This window comes from Cucurbita moschata, unplaced genomic scaffold (genome assembly GCF_002738365.1).
Source record: "Cucurbita moschata cultivar Rifu unplaced genomic scaffold, Cmos_1.0 Cmo_Scf00016, whole genome shotgun sequence".
In the NCBI taxonomy this organism is placed as follows: Eukaryota; Viridiplantae; Streptophyta; class Magnoliopsida; order Cucurbitales; family Cucurbitaceae; genus Cucurbita; species Cucurbita moschata.
In genome coordinates this window covers 2,891,880-2,901,871 of record NW_019268532.1, presented here as the reverse complement: position 1 = coordinate 2,901,871, position 9,992 = coordinate 2,891,880, and the positions used below count along the sequence as shown (strand labels likewise).

The 9,992-nt window shown below is 30.9% G+C and overlaps 2 protein-coding genes across 2 annotated transcripts; both read left to right on the top strand.

The window, feature by feature from the left end:
• The first annotated feature begins 954 nt into the window (after window positions 1-954).
• On the top strand, window positions 955-1,482 carry LOC111454059. Its single transcript, XM_023095348.1, has one exon. The coding sequence runs from the start codon at window positions 955-957 to the stop codon at window positions 1,480-1,482; it is 528 nt and encodes a 175-aa protein (XP_022951116.1).
• Window positions 1,483-3,506: 2,024 nt separating this feature from the next.
• On the top strand, window positions 3,507-4,053 carry LOC111454533 (probable calcium-binding protein CML11). The gene has a single exon (XM_023096031.1). The coding sequence runs from the start codon at window positions 3,518-3,520 to the stop codon at window positions 4,037-4,039; it is 522 nt and encodes a 173-aa protein (XP_022951799.1). The 5' UTR covers window positions 3,507-3,517; the 3' UTR covers window positions 4,040-4,053.
• The last annotated feature ends 5,939 nt before the right edge of the window (window positions 4,054-9,992 follow it).

The following is a 9,992-nucleotide window of genomic DNA, read 5'->3' as shown; positions in this document are numbered from 1 at the left end:
ATGCATTTTGTATGTTCATAAGCATAGGGCTACTTCCCCTAGAGATGATGAGTGCGGACGCGCACCTTATGATGAGCGCGAATGCGCACAGGTGCGAAAGCACACAGATGAGGGTGTTCATGAGGCGCATGACACTATGGGGTTCCGCTGACCTCCGGACGTCGCTACAGATTAGCTTGACCAGAGGGTCCAGGGGGTGTGCGAGCGCCCTGGGGATTCACACTCGCACGTGTGAGTCGTGTGTAGGGAAGTACTACACATCCAATTTTCCGAGACTGGAGGCCACCCCTAAGATGATTAGAGATAGGTCCCTAAATCATGGTTGCATGTGTTTGCATTTGCATGGCCCCTATAGCGGGGCCACTTACTGAGTATTCTTTGAAATACTCAGGCCGTGTGCCACTTCATTTTTCAGGTAAAGGCAAGGTGCACTTGTACGGAGGACGGCGGCATCGCGAGTAGAGACTGTGGCACGTGCATAGGGTAGACTCATATTTAAATTTCTAGTCTTAAGTTAGAATAGGTTATTTTGCATTCCATTGTTTTAAATTATTTTGTATTTGTTTTTGTTTTCTCTAAATTTCAGTATTTCATATTTAAACACGTAAGACCATAGCTGTGTTTTTCAGAGAAGAAGTTGTTTTAAACGTTTTTTTCTGAAATTTTCGTTATCAATTATGTTCATGTAGGAGTTATATTTCCGCATTATAGATGAGCATGAGACGTTAGTAGCGACTCTGAGTATGTGGAAATTTAGGGTCGTTACAGATTCCTAGTTTTTTTTTTTTTTAAATAATAATAATAACTATCAAGATTATGTTCCATTCACTTGAAAAGGAATAACGTTATAAAGTTAAAAAGTTCTTTCTTGAATCGCTATAAATACGTGAACCATTTTAAGATTTCTTCCATCTTCAAATATTTTTTCTAAACTGACAAAGTCTTAGCTTCACAATGTCTGTCTCCAATCTCCAAGCTTGGGCTGAGAATGAAGCAAATGAATTGATGAAGAAGTATGACAAAGACGGTGATGGCATGCTCAATAATCAAGAGTTACAATTCTTTTTCCGTGATGTTCGAGGATCAACTCAACTCAACAATCGAGAAATTTTATCTAAGATCCCAAAGACAAACGACAACGCTGCACACATGTTAAGCTCAAATGCTCATTCAAACTCAAAGATAGAAATACAAGACAAAGCTACAAAATCCTCGACAAAAGTCCTTAGTGAAAAGGCATCTCATGTGCCACTTAGTAGAGAGCAAATAAAGAAAATTTTCAAATATTACAACAGCGACAAAGATGGTTTTCTCAACAAAAGAGAGGTAACAAAAGCTTTTAGTTTTCTAGGCTCAATTAATCCATATTACAGGGCTCAATACGCTTTGGATTTTGCTGACGATAATAATGATGGTCTTATCAGTGAAGATGAGCTTGACAAACTCATAGATTATGTCAGTAAAATCATCAAGAAGAAATGAGCTTATAAAAGTGAGTTTCATATTGTATCTGATGTCGATCGTTGATAACAATAAAATAAAGAGAAAGGAGTTGTAAGTCAATAATAAGTATTTGAAAATAAAGAATTTATCTTACTTTATTATTAATATTAATTTTTTTTGTTAATGTATCTTTTTGAATGATATTGGATCAATCACAAGAATACTATCTCTATTAATATGATCATAGTCGAAATATTGACACAAAATAAATCAAAATGTTAAAATAAATTTTTCGAATGAGAACGAAACCTCGGTTCTGAAAAGTCCATGCAAATTCTTGTAATCAATTGAAAGACACCAATAACTCTAATTTAGAAACAACATGGGATAGCTTTGAGTAAGCCACGAGTAATAACACATGAGAGATTCCACATGTTAACTGTATAATCAAACTAATTAAGTTTAGATCTTTGTATTCTAAGATAAGTATGAATAGATGTTTATGATTCACGGGTCTTGTAAACAGGACTACTTATTAAGTATTTTTATACTCCTCTATATTTTTTTTAATATGAAACTTGAATCTACAGATGATGATCAAGATATTCAGTGTACAGTAAGACTATGGAGATAATTATAGACACGAATCCTGTGAATTTCTCTATTTTTAATGAGTAAACTCGATTATTTACATACCAATGGTAGTAATCCTTTATAATTATGTTTGAAATGTCAAGTTGTTACAACCTAGTATATCGTCATCTAGCTCAACAGAGTGGATGAAACTAATTACTATACCAAGTAGTTGGTAGAGGGAGATATTGTCCGTTTTGGCCCATTACGTATCATCGTCAACTTCACAATTTTAAAACGCGTCTACTAGAGGGAGGTTTTCATACCCTTATAAGGAATATTTTGTTCCCCTCTCCGATCAATGTGGGATCTTACAGTTAAAAAAAATTAAGATGAAAAGTTTTATGTCCCATTAAAAAAATCTGTATAAACCATGTTGTACGTGTTTGCATCATGTATAGTACGTCTTATATCAACATTTATATTCTTTGATGTCTATAATGTTTTACTAAATGTTTTATTTCATATTTTGATAATATTTTAAATGAGATTCCAATTTAGAAAGTTATTAACAGTGAAAATTTTCATTTTACTAATATTTATTTTATTCTACATTTAAATGGCAGGTTTCTCAAACATTTATCTACATGCATGTAAGGATGACCCTAAATAAAAGTCTTAAAAAGTCGATAAAATATAACTACAAGATTCTTAAATATATTTGATTCATAAGACTTATATTCGAACTTTTATCAACGTGCATGGAAATCTTCAAATATTAGAAACACTTTGTATTTTAGTTTATAACAAATACTTTCAATTAAATTTAATATTTTAAACATGTAATACCGTGAAATCTATCGCATTCTAGTTATTCTTTAAATTTAAACTTCTTTTTTTACGAGATATTTCACGCTCCAAATTTACTTTACTTTAATAATAGTGTCGATTCAATGAATTCAGCTTAAAACTTGTTATAAATTGATATTTAGATACCTTAAACATTGATTTTTTATAAAATATTTGATTTTTTTTCGCCTTTTACCAATTAAATTTTCATATACAAAATATGAGTTTCCTTAAAGGTATCTAGTAAGTGTTGGACAAGGATGTTTTTGTTTGACTCAACAAAATTATATCCAACATTAAAAATAAAAAAATAAAAAAAACATGTTTTGAACAAGTAACGAAATAAATCTGAATTAGTATAGCAAAGGGAAATTATATATATATATATATATATATATATATATATATATATATATATATTTATATATATATTTATATTTATATCTATTTATATATATTTATATCTATCTATGGAAAATATCTTTTTCTAAAGCAACGGTATTGATTCTAAGATTTTATTCCATTCACCTCAAAAAAGAATAAAGTTATAAAGTCAAAAGTTCATTTTTTTAGTCTATAAAATACTTAACCATCTTAAGATTTCTTCCATCTTCAAAAATTTTCTCCCAAATAAAGAAGCCTTAGTTCAACAATGTCCATACTCAAAGCTTGGGCCGAGAATGAAGCAAATGAATTGATGAAGAAGTATGACAGAAACGGTGATGGTGTTCTCACTAAAGAAGAGCTACAAGTCTTTCTCCGTGATGTTCGAGGATCAACTCAACTCAACCATCAAGGGTTTTTATCTAAGATTCCAAAAACAAACGACAAGGGTGCACACCAGCTTAGCTCAAATGCTCATACAAACCAAAAAATACAAGTACAAGGCAAAGTTACAAAATCCTCGACAAAAGTTCTTAGTGAAAAGATATCTAATGTTCCACTTAGTAGAGAGCAGATAAAGAAGATATTCAAATATTATGACAGCGACAAAGATGGTTTTCTCAACATAAGAGAGGTAACGAAAGCATTTAGCTTTCTAGGCTCAATTAATCCATTCTACAAAGCTCAGTACGCTATGACTTTTGCTGATGCTAATAATGATGGTCTTATTAGTGAAGTTGAGCTTGAAAAACTCATAGATTATGCCTGTAAAATCATCAAAAAGAAATGAGCTTGTAAGCTACTTTTTCGTAGATTTTATGTTGTGATTTCTATTTGTGAATAATATTGGAAACAAATAATTTATTTATTATTATTATTATATTATTATTATTATTTTGGTTAACTGGTCTTCCAAAATGATATTGGTGCAAGCACAAGAATATTATCATAATTTATGTAATCATATCGAAATATGGACTCAAAATAAAATGTTAAAATAAAATTTTCAATTTAATCCCTAAAATATTTATATTACATAAAAATCTCATTCACAGTGATTGGCGGAGAAAGCTTCTCAAACTTGTGTGCCACCTCCCTTAAACCATCTATTTAATATTTAAAAAATGATAATCACTCTGAACCTCATAGCACATAACAAAATAGATATGTTAATAGTGCTAATTGTATACTTAGACCAACTAAAATAAGACCTTCATATTCTAAGATAAGTATGAATGGATGTTTATGCCTCAGTGGTCATGTAAGTAGGACTACTTATTAAGTATTTTTATACTCTCGTATATTATTATTTTTCATATGAAACTTGAATCTGCTTGGATCGTGATCAGGACATTCGATTTTTGTTCTCTATTTTTCTTGAGTAAACTCCGTTTTTTACATACCCATAGTAGTAATCGTTTATAATAAGTTTAAAAAGTCAAGTTGTTACAACCTAGTAGACCGCGACCTAGTTCAGCGAATGCCAACTAATTACTATACAAGTAGTTAGTAGAGAAAGAACTTTTGATTTCATAATCTTATTTCTTTTGGAGGTGAATAGAAAATTACTCTAATTATTATTTTTTTTATTATAATTTTTTAAAAGAGTTTTTAGAATCTAGCTTAATATTTATTTTTCAACTTCAGACATAAAAAATCTTCAATCTTACGTCGTAAAATCAAAATCAAAATCTACTTTAAAGATGATTTTATTATTTCATTTGTAAATTATGAAATGTAATTGTCGAAATGAAGATACAAAGTATTTGCTCTATGCTAAAAGTATAGAACAAAAGTATTTGAAGATTTCTTTAATAGAATATGTATGATAAATTTAAATATAAACATTATGGACGAAAAATATTTTTCATAGTTACAGAAGAATATAACTTTCTAAAGATAAAATCCTATTTAAAATATGTGAAAGCATAAAATAAATTAAAGCAAATCACATAACTTCTTAAAAACATAAAATAAAACATTCTAGGAAAAAAAAAACATAAAACATTCTAAACATGGGTAAGTTATATGGCATATTTAGAAAATTCCCCACAATATGGTTTATGGAAAATTTCCTCTAAATAGACGTAAAACCTTTCATCCTTTTTTATTTTATTTTATTTTAAACAAAAACAAATTCCTCTGTGATAATATCATAAATACGAGGGAACAACTCTGATGCCTAAACCAACTACAATATATATGTAAGCTAGTCATGATAAACGACTCACTACTAGATGTTTGCTGATGACCCTATGATGTTCCCAACATAGTACATTGATAACATGCAGAGACACTATATAGTCATAAATAACATAAACTATGACAATCAAGTAAATGAGGGGTACATGAGTGAACCAAGAACACGTCTCAATGAAAGTAATTGTGAGGATAGAATGACTAAGAAAAGCTTAAAGAAAAAATAAAAGCTACTACCTATACCTACAAGGTGTAAGTTCCTCTTCGATGACTCAGTCAGAGGAACTTCATTGTTAAATGTGCTTTACTTGGATGAATTCTATATTAGGTGACCTTCTAGAAATTTTCGTTAGATGCATGTGAGTGAAGACAAAAGATATTGGAAGGACTCGTGTTGGTTCATGGGGATAGTCTTCTCTCTTACGAAAGAATGAGTAGGTAACATGACCATGTCATGGGGAGCTACAAGGGTCATCAGGTACTGAATTCGAATTCCGAATCCTAATCTGAATCTTGCGCATGGGTTGTTACAAATGGTATCAGAGTGGTCCCTCTCCTAGTAAGTGTGGTTCGGGGAGAAATCAAGGCGAAAGTTGATGGAGTACTTGAATGAATCGAGACCACATCTGAATGAGAGTGATCATAAAACTAGGATAGCTAAGAAAAGATTAAAAAGAATTTACACAACTTATGCCAACAATGTTCACCTTCCTTGTGGATCAATCAAAGAAACTCTATATGGTTCAGCTTGTTTTACTTGGAACAATTCTAGGTTGGGCTTAGTGAATTTTCCTAAGATACATATGAGTAAGGACAAATCATGCTATAAAGACTCATGTGAGTTTGTGGGGATAGTCTTCCATCTTAAGAAATGAGGAGTAAGTATGTGACAATGTTGCAGGGGATGCAGGGGAATGACGAGGTCATTAAGTGTTGAGTCCTAATCCGAATCCTAGGTATATGTTGTTACAAATTGTATTAGAGCGATACCTCTCCTTGTAAGATGTGGTTTGGAAACAAATGAAAGCAAAAGTTTGTGGGCTTGTGATATCCGAGTAAAGAAGCAGTACATGATGAACTGAGACTACATCCGAATGAGAGTGATTCTGAGAATAGGATGACTAAAAAAGACTTCAAGTAAATGAAAGTTAGGATGACTAAAAAAGACTTCAAGCAAATGAAAGTTACTATCTATACCAACAAATCAATTCATAAATAAATTATTAAAGTAAATATTACACATCAAGCATTTTTATATTTATGTCTATCCTCGAGCAACATCTTTTTTCAAAGCGATATTGATTCTAAGTTTTTTTATGTAATAAATAATTATCAAGTTTGTTCCATTCACCTAAAAAAAGGAATAAGGTTATAAAGTTAAAAATTTCTTTTTTGAGTTGCTATAAACACGGGAACCATCTTAAGATTTCTTCCATCTTCAAACATTTCCTCTAAACTAACAAAGTCTTAGCTTAACAATGTCTCGGCCCAATCTCTAAACTTGGGCCGAGAATGAAGCAAATGAATTGATGAAGAAGTATGACAAAAACGAGAAATTTTATCCGTGCTATTTGCTCAGTAAAGAAGAGCTACAATTCTTTCTCCGTGATGTTCGAAGATCAACTCAACTCAACAATCGAAAAATTTTATCTATGATCCCAAAGACAAACGACAATGTTGCACACATGTTTAGCTCAAATACTCATATAAACTCAAAGATAGAAATACAAGACAAAGCTACAAAATCCCCGGCAAAAGTTTTTAGTGAAAAGACATCTGATGAGCCACTTAGTCGAGAGAAAATAAAGAAAATTTTCAAATATTACGACAGCGACAAAGATGGTTTTCTCAACAAAAGAGAGATAACAAAAGCTTTTAGTTTTCTAGGCTCAATTAATCTATACTACAGGGCTCAATACGCTTTGGATTTTGCTGATGCTAATAATGATGGTCTTATCAGTGAAGATGAGCTTGAAAAACTCATAGATTATGCCTGTAAAATCATCCAGAAAAAATGAGCTTGTAAACTACTTTCTGGTGAATTTCTTATTGGAAGATTATTGTTAGATGAAAAGAATTATTTAAAAATAAAAGAAAGAGAAAATTGTTGTAAATCAATAATTTGTAATTGGAAATAAAGATTTGTTTTTTTATTTATTTATTTTTGTTAATTTCTCCTTGTGAAAATATTGGCACAAATAAATCACAAAGTATGTCGATTATAATTAATTATTAAATATCTAATATTTAAAAATAAATTAAATATATTTTGTCTTTTATATTTAATATATTAAATATTAATTTGATTCCGTTAGTATTACTATGAACTAACAAGAAAATCTTATGAACATATATATTATAATATAAGCTCCAATGACTAAAAAAAAATATTAAACTCTTTAATTGTGGCGACTGCAATTTTATATTGGGTGTCCTAGTAATTTACTAAAGTGACTGAGTGAGAACAAAGCATGTCGGAAGGACTCGTATCACTCTATGTAGATAGCCTTCACCGTTAGAAGCAAAGAGTAAGTAACGAGACTATGCCGCAAGGATGTAGGCGAATATCGGAGCCATCAAGTGTAGAATCTGAATTTTAAATCGTGATCTTAATCTTAGGCATGAGTTGTTACAGTAATGAATCAATTTTTATTCACTAATTATAGGTCACTCCACTGTATATCTAGAGTTGCACTCTTATGCTTTGTAGAACAAGTTGTGTTCATTAATATAATCATTATAAACAAATTGATCGTTTAGGAATTGTTTGTAATTACAGTTAGGTCAAAAGTCCATTTTACCCCAAATTTTCTAGAATGTATATGAGTGAGAACAAAACGAAGGACTAGTGTTGCTCTGTGGGGATAGTGTTCAGCATTAAAAGCAAAGAGTAAGTAACTGGACTATGTCGCAGAGACGTAGGAGAATGTCGGGGCCATCAGGTGCCAAATCTGGATTTTAAATACTGATCTGAATCTTAGGCATGAGTCCTTCCCGTAATGAATCAATTTTCATTCACTAACTATCACTCCACTATAGACCTAAAGTTGTACTCTTATGCTCTGTAGAACAAGTTGTGTTCATTGATATAATCATTACAAGTAAGTTGATCGTTCACGAATTGTTCATTATTGTAGCTATGTCAAAGGTCCATTTTACCCTTGTGATTACATCTTAAACCTTAAGTATCATCAATTTTATAAAAAAGATTTATAATGTTCTGTAGAACAAGTTGTGTTCATTGATATAATCATTACAAGTTGATCGTTCACGAATTGTTCATGATTGTAGCTAGGTCAAAAGTCCATTTCACCCTTGTGATTACATCTTAAACCTTAAGTATCATCAATTTTATAATGAAAATTTTGTTTATGATGTAACCATAAACAAATCCTCTCTCGGCCAGTTAGAGGATGTGGCCCATTGTTCAAGTTTTGAAAACTTAAGGAAATCACTCATCTACTTACCCTATATCGAAAATAATGAATTTCATCTTGTAAAATTATGTTCTCAGCTCTCAATCTAGTCAAGTCCTAAATACAGTAAGAATATTGAATCGGCTACAAAAAGTCATTCTCGGTCGTATTAATAGTTTTAATGTTTTAATTGAATCTTCCATCTTTAAATATTATGTTATTTTGAGTAGTTTAATAAATTTAAATGTCTCATGCAACATGTAGGCAAAGCAAGCTTAATCTAGAGGTTCCTTATGATTGAACCACCAGAAAAGAAGGTACAACTTGTTGATATTGAGGATGAATTCCAATGTTTTTAAGTCTTTCTTAGTCATCTTATCCTCATGATCGTTCTCATTCGGATATGGTCTATATGATCTCAATCTCAGTTCATTTCTATATATTTCCTTCACTCGAGTTCTCAATTCATTTCTATATATTTCCTTCACTCGAGTGTCACATAATTACTATTATAAAATACATAAACCATGTTACATGTTGTAATGACCCAGATCCACCGCTAGCAGATATTATCTTTTTAGGTTTTCCCTCTCGCCTCAAGGCTTTAAAAAACATTTGCTAGGAGAAGGTTTCCACACCCTTATAAAGAGTATTTTGTTCTCCTCCCAAATCAATGTGGGACATCACACGTGTTTGCAAATTCTAACTCTAATAATGTAGTCACTTACACGATATTTTAATACTCAACATTTTTTAAAATATTTTTTTTCGAGAAACGACAAACACACACGAGATAATGGTCGAGGTTGTTTACTGAATGTACAATGAAAACTACGTCAGCATATCTAGAATGTTTTATATGTTTCATGTGTAGAATGTTTTATTCTATGTCCTTTTAAAGTTATGTTATGAGATTCTTTGAGTTGATTTGTACTTTAATTTTATTTTATTCACAATGTTTTGAATGGGAATTCAACGTATAGCAAATGCTTTGCATCTTCCATAGGGCAAATTATTGTTCTTTTTTTTTTTTTTTTTTTTTTGCAAAGTAGAAAAACAAGTATTATTCATAATCCTTATATTTATTTTTTACGGTATTGATTCGAGGAATAAGGTTATAAAGTCAAA